The 22614-nt window shown below is 36.4% G+C and overlaps 1 protein-coding gene across 2 annotated transcripts in view; it reads right to left on the bottom strand.

The window, feature by feature from the left end:
• Positions 1 to 571: 571 nt before the first annotated feature.
• The window catches only part of LOC149535323 (uncharacterized), a 277827-nt gene continuing 255784 nt past the window's right edge, over positions 572 to 22614 (bottom strand). For both annotated transcript variants that reach the window (XM_089805671.1, XM_089805670.1), the window contains exons 9-11: positions 1589 to 1769; positions 1372 to 1505; positions 572 to 1221 (exon numbers count right to left, since the gene is read on the bottom strand). In XM_089805671.1, coding sequence (XP_089661797.1) covers positions 939 to 1221; positions 1372 to 1505; positions 1589 to 1769 — 598 coding nt within the window. In that variant the 3' untranslated portion in view covers positions 572 to 938. The remainder of the gene's footprint in view (positions 1222 to 1371; positions 1506 to 1588; positions 1770 to 22614) is intronic.

Genomic DNA, 22614 nt, shown 5'->3' with positions numbered 1-22614 from the left:
TTCTTGGTACTATGCTTGGGTGGCAAGTGGCTGTCGCGCAATTGCGATAACAGGTTGCGATGGCTTGCCATCACAATTCGAGCCCAAAAGTAGTAGTGGATAAATGCAATATAATTAGATAATATTACAATATCATATTATTTCTAATATAAAACTATTTTTTGAACATTAAATTAAATTACACAGTATGCTATAATTCAAATTCTATTTATTGTTTTTATTTCTAATTTTTATGACCTACAACTTATAATTTCACTTTCATACTTATACCTAACAATCAATTTTTTCAAATTACTGTCCTAATTGTTAACACTAAAAATATTCTATACTTAACCTTATTGTTATTTTTATTACAATATTAACAACTACAATACTTATATTATTATGTTTATTATTTCATTATAATATTAACGGCTATGTAGGTTATTAAATCTTATTTCAAATGCTAACATCAGAATTTCAACAGAAAACAACGTCAGAATTATTCAAGATGTTAGCATGAAAGCATCCCTTGCAACTTAGACTGTTCTGGGTATTAATGCCGAAATTCACACCATCTTTAAGGCTAAAATGAAAATAAATAATTCTGATAATGCCTTTGGAAATTTTGTTTGTGATAATGTCTTAAAGACTTGCCGCTTCAAAGAAAACAAATCCTCTGTTGATTGCATCTCTACCCTCTATGAACTAACCCGATACACTTGTAAAAAGATAGTGAAGCTATCACTTCTGCCATTCAAAATACTTATCCTTTCAACCAAAATCTCTAAGAGAGTATAGAGAGAGACTTAGGAATTCCTGTGAACATATTCTACAATATACAGCAGTGACTACAGGAAGCCAGAGATGAAAGCTCCACCAATGAAACAAAATAGAACCTGACAAAATGAAAACTTATATTCCATTCAAAGATTATAGAAAAAGGATCAAATACAATATTACAAATTTATTTCATCTATTTCTGATGAAGCATGAATTCTCAAGTCCTTTGAGTTGCTCTCTGCATGAGAAGTAAGAACAGACATATCAATCTCATTATCATCTTCAGAGTCAAGATTGTCCGCATCTGAATCACTTGAAATGTCTATGCTATTATCAAATTCCGTGGAGTTTTTTTCAGCCATGCTGATTGGATCCTCTGCAGATCTATCTACAGATGGTGTGTCCAAGTTTGTACAAGATGTCGATTCATTATTATTATCACCACTGGTACAAGATGTTCTGAAAGGGTAAGAACAAGCTTATATCTTAGATTATTGCATACAAGTTGACCCGCTAAACAATAATACAGAAAAAATGTCCAATAAAATCATGTAGAAAATGATTAAAATGATCTGAAGTTTGTTCTCATGAAAAACAATTGAAGCTAACCTAATCAACAATTCTGACTGTTGGTCTGGAGAGCAGTTTCCCACATTCAGTTGAGCATGACAGGCAGTACAATACATCTGCTTGTACCACTTCAATAATGTTCTTACACCAATATTTTGATGGCGGAACCATACCTGTTGAAGAGAAACAAAAATATGATATACAATGTTCAAAAATTCATATTTCAAAGTTAACAGATAAATGGAGGTAAACTCACATTTGATGTTGGCCTTTTAATTGGAGCAAGGAAAAGTCGGCGTGGCTCACTCTCAAGAGGCTTTGGTGGAAGACTCATGAAATATTTATCAAAACAGTTCACTAGATCTTTTTCTCCAGAGCATTTTATTTCTCGAAATGAGGTTTTATTCTTGTATTTCATTGCTCGTCTCTCATCATATCTGCACATACATGAATTTTATATAAATTTGTATGGGCTCAAATAGGAAATGAGAAAAAGAAAAAGAGGTGAATCCTCAGCTTCAAGGGGAAATCTATAATGAGATGACCACTTTAAATCAAACTTAATCTAGCATCTAAATGCTTCATATGTTGAATACATAACAATTTACTCAAGAAAAAGAATCATAAACTAAGCGAATAATAAACCTTGGAATCGGGAAAAACTAGGTAAGCCAAAATTTTGAATTAGACTCCCAACAATAAGTGGGCCCTAAAACTTACGTAGTACATAAAATAAAGTCAAATAATATGCAAAATACTGACTTCAGAGAGCTCATGGATAAATCTCTAGTAGTTTTAGACCAAACAAGGAGTACAGTACATATCATTGTGTCATATATGATATGATGATTGATCATCCACCATCATCATCTATATTCACAAATCAAAAAATATTTTATATTTTCTCCTCCAACTAAAGCTTCTCAATTGCGGTGCCCTCAACCTCAATGGTGAAGATTCTTCCTATGGATACATCATTCTTAAGTCTATCATGATCACTGATCCATATTTTCCTTCAAAACAAGCTAGCAACTAAGGAATAAAGCAAATAACTTACTATTCTATTTGGAAACCCAAATACAAGTATTAATATGGAGGAATTAAAGAGGTGTTCACAAAGAAATGAAGTGCTAAAACAAAAATAAGCAAAATAAACCATTGTTACAAGACTCGAAATCGACGCAGCTTTGGAGATGAAACAAAAATGTTATATATAAAAAATTATAAATATTCTAATTGTTCTAAAGTTGGCAAAAATCAGTGATTATAATACCCATAGCATCAAAATAATAATCAAGAATACAACTATGGTTGAAATAAGCTTGCATCACTCATTCCTAACATCTATAGTTCTATGGTGGCTCATGTGCTCAAATTGGAGATAGATCCCTGATGTTAATGCTTTGTAGCAGCAGTGGATTCCCTTATTGCTTGCGATGGACCTGCTGTCTTCATTGTTGATGCTCTATTATTCTCAAGCTCGTTCAGTTCAGATTTGCTGAAAACAGCTATCTTTATTTGGTTCCTTCCTTTAAGTTTGATCACTCTGATCTCTTTATTGTTCTGCATTAGCCTATCGTGGAACCTTGCTGAGTCATCACTGCCAGCTCAGATGCCAAAGTGAATCATTTCATGGTCAATATACATAAGACTGTACATTTTGAAGGTAGATCGGCTGTTTTATAATTACCACCGCTCATGTATTGTAAGTTGAAGTGCAAGTGTTGTCTGTGATTATGTGCCTCCTGTGTTTGTTTCAATCTCTCTTTGGTGCTCACTGATTATTCTTCTATTTTGCAAAGGACTAATGATTTAGTGACACAGTGGTTTCTCTAGTTTGCAGGTATTCTTCATTTAGGACTAACTGTCATCGCTGCTTCTCCGTGCTTTGAGCTTTTGTCCTCAGGTATTCTTCATTATTAAAAATCAGAGATAGTCTGGCCAGTGGAAAAATATCAGTTATGAGATGAATCAAAGGGAAAAGTGACTGATAATGCTGGTGAAATATTATGTATTATCTGCAGACATTATTTTGTAATTGATCAATGTGTGAATCATTTAGTGCATCAATCATTGTTGAAATTGTAAAAACATTCTCCTGTAAGATTGTTAAGAGTCAACAATCCATGTCTAGTTATATTTGGTGATTGAAATTGAAAGTATTGTACTCATTTTTGGAGCATTCAAGAAAGGAACTATTTTTCAGCCGTGGCTGGGTTTTTCCCTCAGGCTGGAGGGTGTTCCCGGTATAAACTTTTGTGTTCTTTGTTCTCTGGTGTTTTGAGTTTCTGTTCTTTGCATTATAGCATTCTGGTTTGAAAATTTTATCATGGTGTCAGAGCTGGTCTAAGGAAATGATCCACAACCAGAAATTTTAAGCTTCAAATTATTCTTTGCTCTACTTTTAAGTCTGCTTGTTTTAGCTTCCTACAATAGTGAATGGATTTAAATTGAAGATAAGCTGGACAGAACATTCACTTCATGGAGGTTCTGGGTTCTAATTGTGCTTGAGGAGAATGATCTTATCAACTATGTTAAGTCTGATGTAGCAAAACCTTTTGATGATACTAAGAAAGCCCAATGGAGAAAGAGCAATATCATGGCAAGGAAGAATCTATTTGGTTCTGTTAAGGATCGTCAGGTTCCTATCATATCCAAGTTGTGAATTCGGCTAAGGAGATGTTTGAGAGTGTCTTAGTTCTGACCAGAAATCATCATAAAATATCCAACCTGATGTTGGATAATGAAGCTGCTCTTCCTTGGAGACAGAGATAAACACTGAGAGCAACTATCACGATGTTGAGGAAAAATCAACAAACCCTCCAAACTTTGCAGATGAGCATGATGCCCCAAAACAAACTGCAAAAAAGTGTGAATTTTTTAAGGAGAAAAATCGAAAAACTAAACACAATTTTTGAGGTGAAAAATCAATCAAAACCTAGCATAATTTTGAGGTGAAAAATCAATCAAAACTGAACAATACAAAGCTTCGTTTGTAGGAAAAACGGTTAAATCCACCAAATAATTTTTGAGAAAAAAGTTATAAACTTTTCCAAGGAGTCCCACACAACTTTGCAAGTTACAAAATCAAAAAAATTTAAGGGAAAAATTATAGAAACCCATAAGAAATTTTTGAAGGGAAAAAATTATGAAAACCCATCAAAAATTTTTGAAGGGAAAAAAATACGAAAACCCATCAGAATTTTTAAGGGCAGCAAAACACGAGACTTCACATGGTTATCTAGCACATGCAAGCAACATACAAGTACATGCAACAAACATGCAAGTACATGTGATCCTAAAAAATTAGACTTTTGTTGCAACCAAGAAATTGCGGGATCAAAACCCTTAACTAGGCTTGCGATTTTCAGCAAAAATCCTTGAAGACAAATCACAAAATTTTCATAAAATACCTCTAACAATTTTTATTTCTAAAAATCGAAAAAGTAAATGTCTGAAAAAAATTTCAGATCAAAAGAGGCTCAAATTTTTCTTAAAAAATCTGCCAAATTTTATGAAATACTGTCGACCTACTATGATACCATGTTATGGTAAATCGATGTAGTTGTATTAAACAGAGGAGATGAAAGCTCCTAATATGGATTTACAGAGACGATGTTTTCTAAAAGAAACAATCATGAACTATATACAATAATAGAAACTACCTAATACACTAAATACTAAGATGACCATTAAAGAAACATTACAATATTATAATAAAAACATGTGTGAGCATGGGTAGTGTACAGAGTCTGACAACGCTGTATAGAGTTCCAAATCCCTCAGTCTATACAATGGTATTGGCAAATCTCTTATATCATACTATTGTATTGTCTCAACGGAATTCAAGTCTTGATGTTGCCCGTTGTTATTTACTTGATCAATGTTATAAACCTTCAGATGATTGGGAAGCAATAGAGATTTAATGTCACAAAATATTGAGAGAAATATTACACCAAAGGAAATTCCAATTCAAACAATGGTTCAAACAATAGTAGGGCTCCAAAATTGCCAGATCCAGAACAATGAGAGAGAAGAGTAAAATAGCTTTAGGGATGAATTCCACCGAAACTGTGAAGCCAAATAGGGAAGATCTGTTAGTTCCAAAATGTTTAAACAAGCAAAACTCCAACTGGAATTCACAATACAATGAAATAATTCATATTGCATGAGAAATACATCCTACTCGCTAGTCATAAAAACCTCTATAGGAAAAACTCCCTAGGGTGCACAATAAGTGCCAACACAACAACATATACGCCTACAATAGAAATAAGAGATGGGCCTAAGATATACATAAATCAATTGGGACCTCAAATACAAATATTTTTATTATATTAATTTGGTCCCCCATATTTATTAATTAAAATAATTAACTAAAGGTCCTTTTATTACATTATACTAATTTTGGGACCAATTAATTAATCTAAATAAGTTATTACATTAAAAATTTGGGGACATCACAACTAACTTCGAAATATGTATCTCTTTTTCTTTCAGATTAGAGAGATGCTCAAGATAACTTGTACTGAGGTGAGAAGCTCTACTATTGATTAGCCTAGTATCACTATTAGTAGGAACATTGTTTGAAATAACAGAAAGAAATAAAAAGCTCTCTAAATTTTCACTTGACTCTCAATGAGAAGTATTTCCAACATTTGTAGTAGCAACTTGATGCTTGAGTCTTGTTGTTCAATCTCTAGCAAAGTGCACATAATTGTCACATCTAAAGCACTGAATCCTAGATCTATAGTTCCTATGTCTTTAGCTCTTTAAGTTACCTTTTTTTTCCCTTTTCCTTTAGAAGTACGGGCAGGAAGAACATGATCTTCTTGGTGAGATTTACGTCCATTTTCTCTAGCCTACAATTCACATTCCTCTTGAATGCAATCAGTTCTCAACCAATCAAATTTGGGTAGTTCAGCTCTACCACTTACTCCTTGAATGAATGATTCCCAAAAGTGACGAAGCCCATTCATTGCCAACATAACCAAGTCATTGTCTTCAATAGAATCTCCAATAGCATTGAGATGATCCTTCAACTCTGAAATCTTCATAAAGAAAGAAACAAGCATTTCCCCTCTAGTCATTTCAATATGAAGCAATGGCTTCGCATTATAATCAAAATATTAATTTCTCTATACACCTAGGATTGGTGTTTTTCAACCTAGGGTATTTTTCAGAAATGATATGTCTAGGTTTTGCTTGATTTTCTTCAAAAAAAATTCATGATTGATGTATTGGATTTTATGACTAATTTTCCTATGAAATTACTATTGAGTTATATAAATGTTTTCCTAAAAAAGTTATTATTGGGTTTTATAATTTTCTCCTAGAATAATTATTGTTCAATTTTATAATTTTTTCCTTTAAAAATGTCTAGGTTTTTTATTTTTTCATTAAAAATCATATCTAGGTTAATTGATTTAACCCAAAAAATCATGGTTGTCATTTCTGGTCTCAAGGTTTTTTTTTCTTTTTTCTTTTAATCATTCGAGGGTCTTGATGATTTTTACCACAAAAATCTTGATTACTTGTTACATTTTCAGTTGAAGTGCTCATCTGCAATAGTTTTTGATAGTGACTGTTTTCTTCGAAGCAATGGAAGATTTTGCCAAACTTTCTTCAAAATCATGGTTTTAGTTTGAGAAGTTGATCTCAGTATATTTGGCTATAGGGAAGGATACATTTACATCAGGTCAAAAGGATTGTGGTTATCTTGGTCATATTTAAAAGTTCTACAAAATCAAGGAGGGTCACAAGATTAGGCTCATGTTGCAGAGCATCATAAAGAGAAGGGTCCAGCCTTCTATACATTTGTGACCAAAAGACCTATAGATTATGTCTACTGTAGGGTAGTTAGCACAATGACTATTAAGTGGGGGTATTAAAATAATATTGTAGTGCTTCTACAATGGTCATCTACCTTTGTTTAGTTAGTTTCTAATCTTGGCTTTAGTTTACGATTGTTTCATTTAGAAACATCATCTTGCAAACTGTTAGAAATAGAGCCTTTCACTCTATTGTACATATCAATTTATAGTAACACAAAAGAGCATACCTAATGATGCTAAGCAGGAAATCTCTTCATCTCTACTATTCCATGTATTTTCCATGATGAGAACATGCAACAAATTGAAAATGGTGATGAGAGACAAATTTCATAGGTTGGTAAAAGAGCAGCTTATTAGGAGCTCAAACTTTGTGGTGGGCAACTCCAAGCACATCTAGAAAGTAGAAAAGGAGCAATCTAGGTTGCCAAATGTTTCATAAGCTATCTCACATTGCCTAAAGAGTTTCATATGTTAAAAGGTTGGTGAACAGAATTCAAGTGGTGCAGAGCCCCAAGCTATCTACTCCTTTAACACCTTTAGTAGGTTTTGAAGAACAAAATATCTCAAATATCCTTTCCTGAGATAGGTTGAGACTCCACAAGGTAGTCCACACCCAAAAACTAGCCCTCTCCTAGGCTATCTAGACCCAATCTAGGATTAATAGATATTCATGGTTAATCTTATTTATCAGGGTGGAATCTAGGTCCCCTCACACTAAAGACAACCAAAACAAACAAGTTTAGGCTTCACAAACCCAATTCCAAGTTTCCTTATATGCCACAAATTTCCAAGTTTCCAAATTCACCTAGTAAGAATTAGGCCTAATTAGGGCTCTTTTACAAAGCAAGTACCCCTTAGATTGCCTCCCAATCATTGCCAACACTTGGATCATGCCAAGGATCATGAAACAACACTACTTCTCTGATTTCATCACCAAATTCCACCCCCATCTCGACTTATGCATTCATTTGCATAAAATAGGACAGTCACATAGAGATGCATGTCCTAGGATTTTGTTGATAACTCCAACGGCCAGCATTTGTATGATCTACAACCACAAATGTCTTAAAGTACACTCTCATATCTTACAAATCACCAAGAATTAGATTTTTCCCATGGTTACTTTGTAAGATATGAGCAAAACATGTGAAACCTTAGGTACGGGCCTATTTTAGAACAGTCAACACAAACATTCTTATAACTTGCTTAACCTCCACTTTAAACCCTCAAACCAGATGCAAACAAAAGGTGATTCAATCCTCTATCTCACCATGTGTAATGTTCCTTTTTTGAAATTTACCATTTGTCCAAGTCTACAGGAGGAAATGTTTAATTTGTACAGTGGAGCAAGATGCAATAGAGTGGAATGAATATGCCCATACAGAGGAATGGAATGTCGTACGGTAATTTGGTAGGATGAAAGATGGAAGTTAGAAGATGGAAGTTGAAAGATGGAAGTTGGAAGATGGAAGTTGGCCAATGGAAGTTGGTGGATGGAAGTTGGCAAATGGAAGATGACGAATGGAAGATGGCGGATGGAAGATGGAGATGATGGTAGTTGGTAGATGGAAGATGGAAGTTGGAAGTAAGGTGGTAGATGGAAGTTGGTAAATCGCAGTTGGCGGATGGAAGTTGGTAGATGGAAGATGGAAGTTGGAAGTAAGGTGGTAGATGGAAGTTGGTAAATCGCAGTTGGCGGATGGAAGTTGGTAGATGGAAGTTGGAAGTTGGATGGCAGATGGAAGATGGAAGTTGTATGGAGGGAGGAGTATGGATGGAAGGAGGAGTACGGATGGAGGGAGGAGTAAGACAGATGGAGGGAGGAGTATGGGTGGAGGGAGGAGTACAGATGGAGGGAGGTAGTAAAACAGATGGAGGAGTATGGATGGAGGTTGGTAGTACAGCAGATGGAGGGGGAGGTACAGATGGAGGGAGGAGTATGACAGTTGGAGGGAGGAGTACGGATGGAGGTTGGCAGATGGAAGATGGAGATGGAGGTTGCAAGATAGAAGATGGCGGAAGGAGTACAAAGAGTATGAAGGGATGGAGGAAGAAGTACGAAGAGAAGAGTACGCAGGGTATTGTATTGGAAAAGAATACAAACTCATATACAGGTAATGTTAGAATACAACACCATCAAGTAAATGCCAAGCATGAATAGATATTGAATACCGATATTCTCCAATTAATACTCACAGACAAAGATGGTGCTCCAATTTGCCAGATCCAAGCAAAGTATTATAGGCGACGGAATAGGGTGAGGGTTGAATCCCGTCGAAACTAGAAAGCCAGTAGGGAAGATCTTTCATTTCCGAAATGGCGAACAATAGAGAACTCCAACAGGAATTTGCAGTACAAAGAAAATAATCCAAATCGCATACCAACTACTACCTACAAGCCGTGCTTAAATACTTGTAGAGGAAGCCTTTCCAAGGGTGTACAAAGATAGCCAACGACAACACTTACCAATGGAAACTAGAAATTATAATAGGTCCAAGATATATTAAATCAATCGGAACCACAAATACAAATATTAACTCAGGCCCATATTAGTTAATTAAAGTAACTAATTAAAGGTCCTTTTATATTATTTAATTTTTTGGGACCAGTTGATTAATTAAATTAAATTAAATTATTACATTAAAAATATTGGGGCATGACACCATGTGACCCACCCAATGATGTCAGGCCGTACAAATCTGTACAATGCTCAAAAAACAACGAAAATACACCAAAATGCAGTTTTCTTATTGATTCAATGCTTCCTCCGTACAAGATCAATTCCAATTTGTCTTCACACATATTTTCCATCCTATTTCTACATGTTCTAACAGTTCCTCCAACCAAAAGGTGGTTTGGAACGATTTTGCATAAAAGCAACTAAAATTACAAAAAGTTGTTCATTAGCAACTTTGACAACTTTTAGCAAGAAGTTGTCAAACAGCAAGTTGTCATTATTTCTTGCATAATAAAGGACTTAGAAGATGTTTAAAACAATAATTAAGATCTCCTAACATCTAGCCCTCCTAATTCTAACATAAAATGTCCCTTGACCCAAGTTAGATAACAAGATTTATAATTACATCTTGTGTCCCTTGGTCTTACATATTGGACTTATTACATAGATCAAATGGAGAAGTTCTAACACATTAGTTCCTTGATGAAGATGCATTTGAGTGTGCCCCTGCACCAAACTCCTGGGGTTGATTAATCTCAAGTCCCTTTGAGATGAGTTCTTGTAAACTTGTACCAGGCCTCTTCATGTATGCTTCATCCATCCAAACAGCCTCCTCTTTAGGATAACCTGCCCACTTCACTAGATAACTCTTGTAAGTGTTTTTCCTGGTCTTTTTAATGACCTTAGTGTCCAAGATCATCTGAGGTTCCTTTTTTGCATGGGAAGGTAATTCTGCAACATCTTGTTCAAACTCCTCCAAGTGTGTTTCATTGCTTTCATCTACACCACCATTATAAGGTGTTAGATCAGAGATGTTGAAGATTGGTGAAATACCAAGGTGAGCTGGAAATTCAACTTCATAAGCATTTTCTCCCAATTTCCTAAACACTTTACATGGACCAACCTTTTCCATGAGCAGTTTGGTGTGACTGCCCTTTGGCAATCTCTCCTTTTTCAAGTAGACCCACACCAAGTCTTCAACCTGCAATTGCACATCTCTCCTACCTTTGTCTTTGGCTTCTTTATACTTCACTGCACTCTTTTCCAATGCCATCTTCACTTGATCATGGACATCCTTCATGTGATCCGCAAACTGTTCACCATGAGCACTGATTGGAACATCAGATGGAATGTCTCTCAGCTCCAAGATACCCTTTGGGTTGTACCCATAAACAACTTGAAAGGGACTCTTCCCCATACTTCTATTCACTGAATCATTGAATGCAAACTCAGCCTGTGGTAGAATTTGTTCCCATTTTGCACCATATTGTTTGGTAAGACATCTAAGCAAGTTTCCTAGTGATCTATTGACCACTTCAGTTTGTCCATCTGTTTGTGGATGATAGGTAGAACTGAAACTCAAATTTGTGCCTAATCTCCTCCATAGTGTCCTCCAAAAATGCCCAAGGAACTTTACATCCCTGTCTGAGATGATGGACTGTGGTAAACCATGAAGTCTCACAATCTCCTTGAAGAACAAATTAGCAATATAGCTAGCATCACTAGTACTTTTGCATGGAATACAATGAGACATCTTACTAAATCTATCAACTACCACATATATACTGTTCAAAACTTTTTTGTGTTCTTGGAAATCCCATGACAAAGTCCATGTTGCAACTAACCCATGGTCTAGTTGGTATAGGTAGGGGTTGGTATAGACCAGCATTTGTAGAAGTTCCCTTGGCCTTCTGACAAATAGTGCATGACTCCACATACTTCCTCACATCTGTCTTAACCTTTGGCCAAAAATAGTACCTCCTTACCAGTTCGTTAGTTTTATCCAAGCCAAAATGGCCACTCATGCTGCTTGCATGTTTCTCCTCTATTATGTTTTCCCTCATTGAACACTTTGGGATGCAGAATTGTGTCCTTTGAATAATAACCTATCTTGGATGAGAAGATCTGCATATTTCACATGATAATCCTCGGAAAAATCTGAACATATCTGATATACTTCTTGGAAGTCTTCATCATTTTCATACATTCCTTTCAAGGAATCAACTCCCACACTCTGCAATCTGATTTCTTGCACTGCCAAGTTCCTCCTACTCAGAGCATCTGCCACTTTGTTGGCCACCCCCTTCTTATGTTTTATGGTGAAGGTGAATGCTTGAATAGATTCTACCCATTTCATATGTTTATGGCTCGATTTCTCTTGGCTATTTAGGAAACTAAGAATCTACTTGTCAGTAAAAACCACAAATTCCCTAGGCAGCAGATAATGCCTCCATTCCTTTAATGATTGAACCAATGCATATAATTAAAAATCATAAGACGAATACCTTTTCTTGGAGTCATTCAAATTTTCACTGAAAAATGCAATAGGTCTGACCTCCTGACTCAAGAATGCTCCAACTGCAACATTTGAAGCATCACATTCCAAGGTAAAAACCTTTTGAAAATTAGGAACAGCAAGTACTAGTTTTTCTGCCACCTTTTTCTTTAGCATTTGAAATGCTTCTTCAGCCTCTTTGGTCCAAGAAAATTTGCATCTCTGACTACCTTTTATTGTGTCCAATATAGGTGCACAATATTGACTGAATTTTCTGATAAATTTTCTATAGAAAGAAGCAAGTCCATGAAAGCTTCTTACCTCAAACATGTTTCTTGGAGAAGGCCAACTTAGTATGGCTGCCACCTTATCAAGGTCCATCTTGATAATCCCTCCAGATATGATAAACCTATTGGGACTCAAAATTGTAGCCCTGATTTTGAGTACCATTGAAAAATCAAGTCCTATAAATGCTTTTTGATGCATATGTACCCGGCTGTCCATTTGAGGCCTAAGAGGTGTTTAATGTTTCTAATACCTTCCATTCAGTATGTCTCCTCATTCCATAAAGATAAATTGTCATTCCGAGTCATTCTGTGAAGTCTCGTTTTGAGCAATGTCCAATTCTGCATTTTTGCCTAAGTGTCAAACAGCGACAGGATGCCATGTTTGCAATTGAATATCTTGCACCCAGTAACGTTTCATGACTTGCCGCTTTGGGAGTGTTAAGTGTCCTACCAGAGAACTTATGTTTCAAATTTCGAGTCATTTCAAATCCGTTTGACTAGGTTTTGAATCCCTCAAAGTTGGTCATTTATTGTTGTCATGCAGATGCAATTTATTTTGAATTTTGGAAGGCCCTGTTTGACCTATTATAAATTTGACCCAGTTGATCGAAATGAGAGAATTCTTTTTGCATTGCACTCTAGTGGTTAGAGACTTGCTATGTTTCAATTTTGAGCTTATGACGAATCCGTTTGATCAATTTTCAAATGCAATTTGTAACTTTTTATTGGTTTCAAGAAATGCAAATTGGTCAGTACCCCTGTTCGTGATGTCATATCTCCAAATCCGTGATAGGTGAGATCGAATGGATTGTACCACTGTGTTGTACTCCAAAAATTCTTTAAGTGTGCCAGTTTGCAAGTCTTGACGAATCCGTCTGCACATTTTCCAAAGTCCATTCCATTTGCAAAAATCACTTTTCTGCCAGTGCTTTTAGTCTACAAATTTCAAGTAGCCCACTTTGACCACTCGTCATTTCCGTCCTGTTATTCGTCAATAGCCCTAATCGCAGATTCATACTCTCCCCGTGACAGTAAACCAATGCCCCAATTCCTGTTCGCCCAAGTGTCAGTTTGCACAGTTTTCAAAGCCAAATCCAAAAACGTTTTGTGGATTTCTGACATGTTTTCTTGCACGCAATTCTGAGAGGGCAACTTTGACAGTCAATATCTTTTGATTGGGAATTTTTCATGGGACAAGATTCAACAGGGTAAGAGTGTGCAGAACAAAGGATTAGTAGGTTTGATTTCAAAGCCCAGTTATTTGTTTGGATCAGTTTTTAAAGCTAGCTGACAGGCCTTGTTAGCAGAAAATCACAGTTTACAGATAAGAGGTGAATTGAGTTTTAAAAGTTAAATTGACAATGATCGAATGGTTTTCAGTCAGTGTAGGATGTTCAATAGGCCTTTTTGAGATGTCAGGTATTTGAATTCAAAAGAAAAATTTAGCCGGACCCACTTTGGGACCCGGCTAAAATTATCTAATGAACAAGTAACTAGGGACCGAAAATGTTCAACAAAGGTGATTAGGATAATTATAACAATGGAATATTTTTCAAATGGATATCTCATCATTGGAGATCAAAATGTGTGAAATGAATAAGGAATTCACATCTAGTTCTTAAGAGAGTTTTGAATTGCATTTTGTGATATTATGCAAATAAGGCATGTACTTAGATGGAACAAGGGAAGTCTTGAGTTAGAGAAAATCTAAATATCGACGATGCAAAATTAATAGTGACTTAAAATGCTACATCCTCTCTATACTTGCAAGAGAACAACAATACAAGTTTATGAAAGAAGCTATTCAAAATGATTGCACTATTTATGCACCTGGCATTGAGATTATAAGTGTGAGAGTAACAAAACCTAAAATACTAGAAGCCGTCCACAACACCAGCCGCAGTGGAGTCTCTAGTCTGCATCAAAACCAGCGTAGGAAGCAGATCAAGGTGTAGATACAGTGGTGGGCCCAAGAGCTTAGCCAATTCGAGCTTCAGATCCATATAGTGGAGTTCCATATCCGGTCCTAAGGATAGATCCTGACCCGGAGCAAACGTTTGGTAAACACGCCTAAGTTTGCACAATGAATGAATCCACCAAGTAAAGAGGAGCAATCCACGCAAAGGGGAAGTTAATAGAGTTGACGAGGAAAGATTGAGCTACGCCCTCAATCCTGAACTCATGTCCATTTGCTCTTATTTACAACACAGAGAAGGAAAAACTGGACAGAGTTGAATGAATGATTTAATGACGAAATAACATCCTAAATATAGATAAAGAAATAACAAGAGGAAGAGGGCAAGAAAAGAATGGCATTCGATGCCTTGAGAGCCTCCGACCCGACTTCCTCTACATTTGGTGGCTTTGGTTCAAGTCCCGCGCCTTCTTTTCAATAGCAACAGCCGAGCGTGCAAAGCCAACAACATATTCATTTCTTCACCAATGAAAAAAAACCTGTTAGATATCAAACCAAGTGGGCCAACATTCATACCGATTCACAAAAGCTTCTATTGCAAATCGAGGAAAGAATTTTGGAGTATAGGCATGAGAGGGAACATGGGAATCACCCATGCAAAGGTGGTAAAGAGCAGAGGAAAAACCATGAAAAGAGATTATCCCACATTGAGTGGGTTGGGAGATGTCTTAATGTATAAATAGTATTGCTCATGCATTGTTAGTTGTCTTTAAGACAACCCCTTTTTGGGAAGCCGTAGGCTAGATGGAGGGGCCCACCATGGACGGCTAGCTGGCCCGAAGACAAAATTTCGACCAACTATACTCGCTGGAAAACACTTGCCAGATTTCAGTGGTCGCCATGTCGCCACCAGAAAACAAGAGGTTTCGTCGAAGGCGACACGACGACCTCCCGGAAAGTTAAGAAATCAGGCAGAGAGTTGATGAATAATGGAATGACAAGTGGCATCGTGCAAATGGTCAGAGGAGGAGCTACCAGAAAAGCACCAGAAAATGGTCGGATTCCAGTGGCCGCCATGTCGCCACTGGAAAACAGGAAGGTTTCGCCAGTAGCGACATGGCGACCTCCCGAAAAACATAAAAACTGGCGAGGTTGTGGAGGGACCCGGCAGATGATTAGGATGGCCAGTTGTGTGGCAACAAGTGGCATTGTTAAAGTGGCCAAAGGAGGTACAAGGGAAAATATTTTAAAATAATGAATAGCTTTTCTAGTTTTGAGTGTTAAAACTAAGGAGTTGAAAATTTTTGTTTTAAATGATGATTTTCTATAGTTCTAACTATAGAAACTTTTTAAAATTTTCAATTTCATTCATTTAAATTGTTTATTTCATAGTCCTGGACTAGATTTTCAAATGGCTATCAAAGGCACAATTTTTGCCCGAAATATGGACTCCATATACTGTTGAAACTGGGAAGAGATGAATTTTCCAAATATGGGGTCAGATTTTGCACAGATATTCAGCAGTTCAATCTATAATCAGATTTGTAATTTCCAAGGCATTCTCAGCAAAACGGGCAGAATTCATCATTGAGCATCAAAATAGATTAGAGGGCAAATTTTGAAGTTTGTTGAAGCCTAAATGAATTCTGAAAAGTTTTCTTGCTTCTAGAAGTCATTTTAACTGATTTTTTGCCTTTGCCTTGATTTCAGATCTGGCATCAAAAGCAGTTATTGTTCCATCAGGTATCTAAGATATTTTATGCTTTTGGGAGGCAAAATGATAGAGGATTTGATTTACCATTTGCAGAGAGAGATTAGAGAGTTTTTTTTGTCACTTCTAAGAGATGTTTTCCAAGTGGACACATGTCAGACACAAAGCAAATCCAAAAATTCATTCTCTTATATATCTTTCTTTCTCTCATTCATTGCAGGGGTTCCAATTTTTCACTGTGAGATCATTGTTGGTTGGCAATTTCCAGTATGAGACCACATTGTTGGATCCATGACTATGATTCCACCAAATTCTTCAGCATATTTTCTCTTGTATGAACAACAGTAGTGAAGATAATATAGCTAATTCTGATCTGTTTAGGCATTTCTATGTTTTAAATCTCATGCATCTAAATGTATAGTTTCAAGGAAATGAATACAAATGAGCAGAATCTCTTTAGTTTCATTCTAATTCTTGTCTCCTATCTCTTGAAATTTGCAATCTTATGTGGTTTAAGGACAACGAGCTGAGACCCATTTGAATCCCCTTAAGGTTGTATGTCTGATGTGTTTTGCTATTGGAACAAAGGGCCAAGTAAATGCTTGATGTGTTTGACAGGGTTGCTAGTTATTTGAGAAAGATATTTCATAAGAATGAGTTATTTATGAACGCTGATGTCTGATTCACAAAGTGATAAGATAGATCTAATATCTTGGTGTATGAAGTATGTCATTGATATCACAGATGTATGTGTTTCATTCATGGAATTGTTCGATAGAAAAGGCACTAATCAGCTATAGGATCAATTTGTTCTTACTGCTGCATATTTGGGATTTTTGCTGATATTCAACATCATTAATCAAATGTTTTCCCTTTGATGTTGAACAACCGAAATGTGATGCCCTCACTTAGCTTAGCAATTTCTTTGGTCATGTTATTAGCTATTCCATGTATGAGATCTGTGCATAAGTGTTAGAAGATTAAGGGATTTATCTGCCTTGTCAAGATTCAAGTGTATGTTATAGCACTGGTACCATATAAGTGAATCTGAGGTACACTGCCTAGGTTTTGCAGAGCTTAAAGTAGAAGAAGGGTCTGGCCTTATAGTTGGCCTGGTGTCTAAAAGGGTATGTTAAAAATGGGAATTAGTTGCCCCTAGATGTATCTTGTTCTCATCGGGGTAATTTGAAACTTATAGTGTTTTAAAACACCAACAAAACCCAAGATATACAAGCTCCTCTTGCAAAAAGACACTCTTCTCCAAGTTGATGAACAACCTTTCATCTTGCAGCTTCTTTAAGACCAAATCAAGATGCTCCAAGTGATCCCCCTTTGTTTTACTAAACACTAGTATATCATCAAGATACACTATGACAAACTTTCATAGGAATTGTCTCAAGACCTCATTCATGAGTCTCATGAATGTACTTGGGGCATTAGATAGCCCAAATGGCATCACCCTCCATTCATAGAAGCCTTCATTGGTTTTAAAGGTAGTCTTCCATTTATCCCCTACCCTTATCCTAATCCGGTGATATCCACTTTTCAAATCAACCTTGGAAAAATACCTTCCTCCACTCAAATGATCAAGTGAATCTTCTATTCTAGGCATAGGGAATCTATACCTTATAGTAATCTTGTCTATAGCCCTGGAGTCCATACATAGCCTCCATGTCCCATCCTTCTTTGGAGCTAAAAGGGTTGGAACTGCACAAGAGCTCAAACTTTTTGCTATTAACCCCTTATCTAGGAGTTCTTGAATCTGCTCTGACATCTCCTTGTTTTGCTGAGGTGTTAATTTATAAGCAGCCTTGTTTGGCAAAGTTGCTCCAAGAATCAAATCAATATTGTGATTTACCTCTCGAACTGGTGGAAGTGTGCTTGGTATATCTGTGGCTAAGATATCAGCATACATCTCAAGTAGATCTGCAACCTCTTTGGTTCTTCCATCTTAGGGGCTTCCTCCTTCCTCTTGTCTTGTGGCTTTATTACCAAACCATAGCATGGGGATCTGTCCTTCTTGACAGTTTTTAGAAACTCCTCTCCTACAAACAAAATTTTTGATTCTTTTGCACCTCCATATTATCAGATACGGGCAAGAAAGTTACCTTCTCTCCTTTGTAATTTATGGTGTAGGTGTTCAATCTCCCATCATGGTGTGCCTCCACATCGTACTGACATGGTCTTCCAAGTAACAAGTGCCAAGCATCCATTAGAGCAATATCACAAAGTACCTTACCTCTGTACTTTCCAAGTTGTAGCTCCACCCAAGCTTGTTCTTCAATGACAACATGCTGACTCTTTGTGAGTCATGATACCTTGTAGGGGAAAGGGTGAGGTACCCTCTTTAATTTCAATAACTCCACTGCTTTTGCAGACACCATTTTGTCCATAGACGCACTGTCAATCACCATTTTACATACCTTGCCTCCAATTCTGCAAGTTGTCTTGAACAGAGACTTCCTCTGAGGTGGTTCTTGTATGGTAGGAGTCCTTAGCAAAGTCCTTCTCATCATCAGATTTTCCCCTTCCTCAGGTGGTGCATAGAAATTTTGGGTCTGGTCCCCTTGACTGTCATCTTCCCTAATCAGAGCAGTCCTTCTCTCTGTCTTATTACTTGGTTTCTCAAGGCATTTTGAAGTAATATGCCCAACTTGATTGCATCTATAGCATCTTGGAGGTCCTGAACTTCTTCCTCCAAATCTTCCACCTAGAGTCTCCTCTTCTTCCCCTAGAGGATCCTCTAGAACTACCTTCTGCCTGATTGCTTTCTTGGCTGCTAATCACTAAACTGTCTATTAGTTTATCCTCTCCCATTGCTTGTCCCTCTTCCTTTGTTGTTGAAGTCCTTTTGGCCTCTACCTCTTCCACTTAGGTCATGTCTTTTCTTGAGTTTTCCTTCAACTTTCAATGCTAATTGATAGCATTTTTGGACTGTATCAGGAGAGCATAGATCCAGTTCATCCTAAATGTTGAGTTTCAATCCTTGCATATACCTTGCAAGTTAAACACTTTCAGGCTCCACAATATTTGATTTCATGGCAAGTTTATGAAATTCCTCTATATAACCAAAGACATCTATTTCTTTTTGTCTCAGATTTTGCCTTTTTGTATGAAGTTGCACTTCATAATCTTCAGGTACATAAGCCTCCTTCACCAAGGCTTCCATCCTTTTCCATGTACTTATAGTATTCTTTTACAATTTCAGCCTCTCTGATTGAGTGAAATTCCACCAAGTTAAGGCAAATCCTTTCAACTTGGATTTTGCAATTTTCACCTTTTGGTGTTCAAGTATCTCTTCATAGTCAAAGAAACTGTTGAGAGCACCAAGCCAATCCATGACTTCTTCAAAATCCATCTTTCCATTGAAAATAGGTAGGTCAAGCTTACCATCCATTGTCCTTCTCTCCATGGATTTCAAAGTCCTCACAAGTAGCCTCTGGTCAGCAGGAATCTCTTCTTCCTCATCCTATAGAGGTTCTTCTCTATCACTAACCTCTTCTTCAACTCCAGAGTTTCCACTACTTCCTTTCTTGACTAGTTCCTTAAGATTTTCCATCTCGTGCCTCGTCAGTTTCCTTTCAGCATCATGTTCTTTAACTATCTTCAACAATTTTGCATTTGTCATCCTGCTAGACAGTTTCACATCTTCACCGTCTGCCATATCAGCAACTTGTCTTCTTCCAAAGATCTAACTTTGCTCTGATACCACTTGGTGCAGAGCCCCAAGCTATCTACTCCTTTACCACCTTTAGTAGGTTTTGAAGAACAAAATATCCCAAATATCCTTTCCCAAGATAGGATGAGACTCCACAAGGTAGTCCACACCCACAAACTAGCCCTCTCCTAGGCTATCTAGACCCAATCTAGGATAGATGTTCAGGGTTAATCTTATTGATCACGGTGGAATCTAGGTCCCCTCACACTAAAGACAACCAAAACAAACAAGTTTAGGCTTCACAACCCAATTCCAAGTTTGTGGCATACAAGGAAACTTACATTCCTCAAGAAGGGCTACAAGGAATTGTGAACAGCAACTTGGTTTACACTAAGCCCAACTACTGGTTCAACAAGGAATTTTCAATTATTCTCAAGGTATTCCAAGAGATGAGCTCTTGACCAATCCTCTAACACCCCTTTTCGCCAAATTCACCTAGCAGGAATTGGGCCTAATTAGGGCTCTTTTACAAAGCAAGTACCCCTTAGATTGCTTCCCAATCACTGCCAACACTTGGATCATGCCAAGGATCATGAAACAACACTACTTCTCTAATTCCATCAACAGATTCCACCCCCAACTTGACTTATGCATTCATTTGCATAAAACAGGACAGTCACATAGAGATGCCTGTCCTAGGGTTTTGCTGATAACTCCAATGGCCAGCATTTGTATGATCTGCAACCACAAATGGCTTAAAGTACACTCCCATATCTTACAAATCACGAAGAATTAGATTTTTCCCATGGTTACTTTGTAAGATATGAGCAAAACAATGTGAAACCCTAGGTATGGGCCTGTTTTAGACCAGTCCACACAAAAATCCTTATACTTGCTTATACCTCCACTTCAAAGCCTCAAACCAGATGCAAACGAAAGGTGATTCAATCCTCTATCTCACCATATGACTCATCCAATGATGTCAGGCCATACAAATCTGTACAACACCCAAAAAACAGCAAAAATACACCAAAATCTCAGTTTTCTTATTGATTCAATGCTTCCTCCATACAATATCAATTCCAATCTGTCTTCAGACATGTTTTCCATCCTATTTCAACATGTCCTAACAGTTCCTCCAACCAAAAGGTGGTTTGGAACGATTTTGCATAAAAGCAACTAAAATTGCAAAAAGTTACTAATTAGCAACTTTGACAACTTTTGACAACTTTTAGCAAGAAGTTGTCAAATAACAAGTTGTTGTTATTTCTTGCATACTAAAGGTCTTAGAAGATGTTTAAAACAATAATTAAGATCTCCTAACATCTAGCCATCCTAATTCTAACATAAAATGTCGCTTGAACCAAGTTAGATGACAAGATTTATAATTACATCTTGTGTCCCTTGGTCTTACATATAGGACTTATTACATAGATCAAATGGAGAAGTTTTAACACATTAGTTCCTTGATGAAGATGCATTTGAGTGTGCCCCTGCACCATCAAGTGGCATAAAGTACCTAGGATGTTTTGCCAAAATTACCAGTTGAGATTTCACAATGGCTAATTTTAGCCATCATTATTTTTCGAAGAATGGCTATTCTTATATGACCTTGGCTATTCTTACATGGCCCTCTAGAAGGTTTCTCTTGAGACTTTATATTCAGATGAAATCTACTTGAATATTTCCTTGTTTTAGAGGTTTACATCACAAAATTTTGTCTATAGAGCTTGCTTTATGTGCAAGCATTCTATTATCACCTTTGTATGCTTATACATTTGTGTTTCAATTGCAGTTTTGATTGAAGCACTTAGCTAAGCTTTGCATGCGAATTCCTTTAATAGGTTTGCACAAAACTTGTATTTGTTTCCAATTCAATTCTATGCACTCACTTTTTCTACTCTACTAATTTTCAGTGATATGGTTTAGTTAGTTTGGCAAGTACTTGAGTGATTGACGCATGGGAAAATTAAAAATAAAAATAAAAAAACCATTGCAATCTATTGGAAAAGACATCCAAGCATGTTTCTTGTACTAGTATGGTAGCTTGAGTTTTTCTTTACAACATATGAGTGTTAAATTTCTACAGGTGTAATCACAACACCGAAAACATAATGTGGTTGGTTGTTATGAGAGTATTGAGTATTGATTCCACATGAGGAGAACAAGGAATGATCAGGCACACATCTGATCAGTTTGATTTGGCATTTTTCTGGCTTTGTTTTGCTGCATTCTATGATGACCACGGATTCCTTCTCTCAAGCAATAAGGTTTTGAATTTAATTTCTTCTGCTTCAGAATGGGAGTGTTTACGAACAGTGTCATGTCCCCTCATTTAAGAACCCTAGTTACAATGCCAATATTCTGAAATAAAGATTTAACAAGTAATAATGATAAAATAAACAAATAAATAAATGATATAATCATAATATAAACAAAAAATATTTTTATTTAAATACATACTATCTATAATTATTAAATAAACATTTATGTTTTATATACATAAATATAAGTATAAATAATATTATAAGAAAATAATAAATAAATAGATTTGTTAGTTACTTAATAAACAATAATATTACAATATAAATAAATAAGTAATGTAGTATCTATTATTTATAAAATAGCATCATTCACATTCTTCCCAAGGGCGACTTGAGAAAAGAAAGGATACATATAGAATTATAACTGAATCAGGAAGGAAAAAAACAGACTTTATATATAGAATATACATAATCTTCCTTGAGGTTGTGTGGCTTTGTGAGCGGACAGGTACTCCATCAGTCGACACAAGGATTGTTAATATTTCTACTCCAAGCGGCGACCACATCTTATTCGGGGTACTGATCGGTGTCAGCACTGTCCATAGTGCCCATCTCGGAAATTGTTGCAGGGCCTAATTGTTTCAAAGAACTACAATTAAAA

Source organism: Cupressus sempervirens, chromosome 10 (assembly GCF_028749045.1).
Source record: "Cupressus sempervirens isolate cs-2001-9-10 chromosome 10, ASM2874904v1, whole genome shotgun sequence".
NCBI lineage: Eukaryota > Viridiplantae > Streptophyta > Pinopsida > Cupressales > Cupressaceae > Cupressus > Cupressus sempervirens.
Note: the sequence above shows the minus strand (reverse complement) of the source record. Positions and strands in the feature narration are given on the sequence as shown.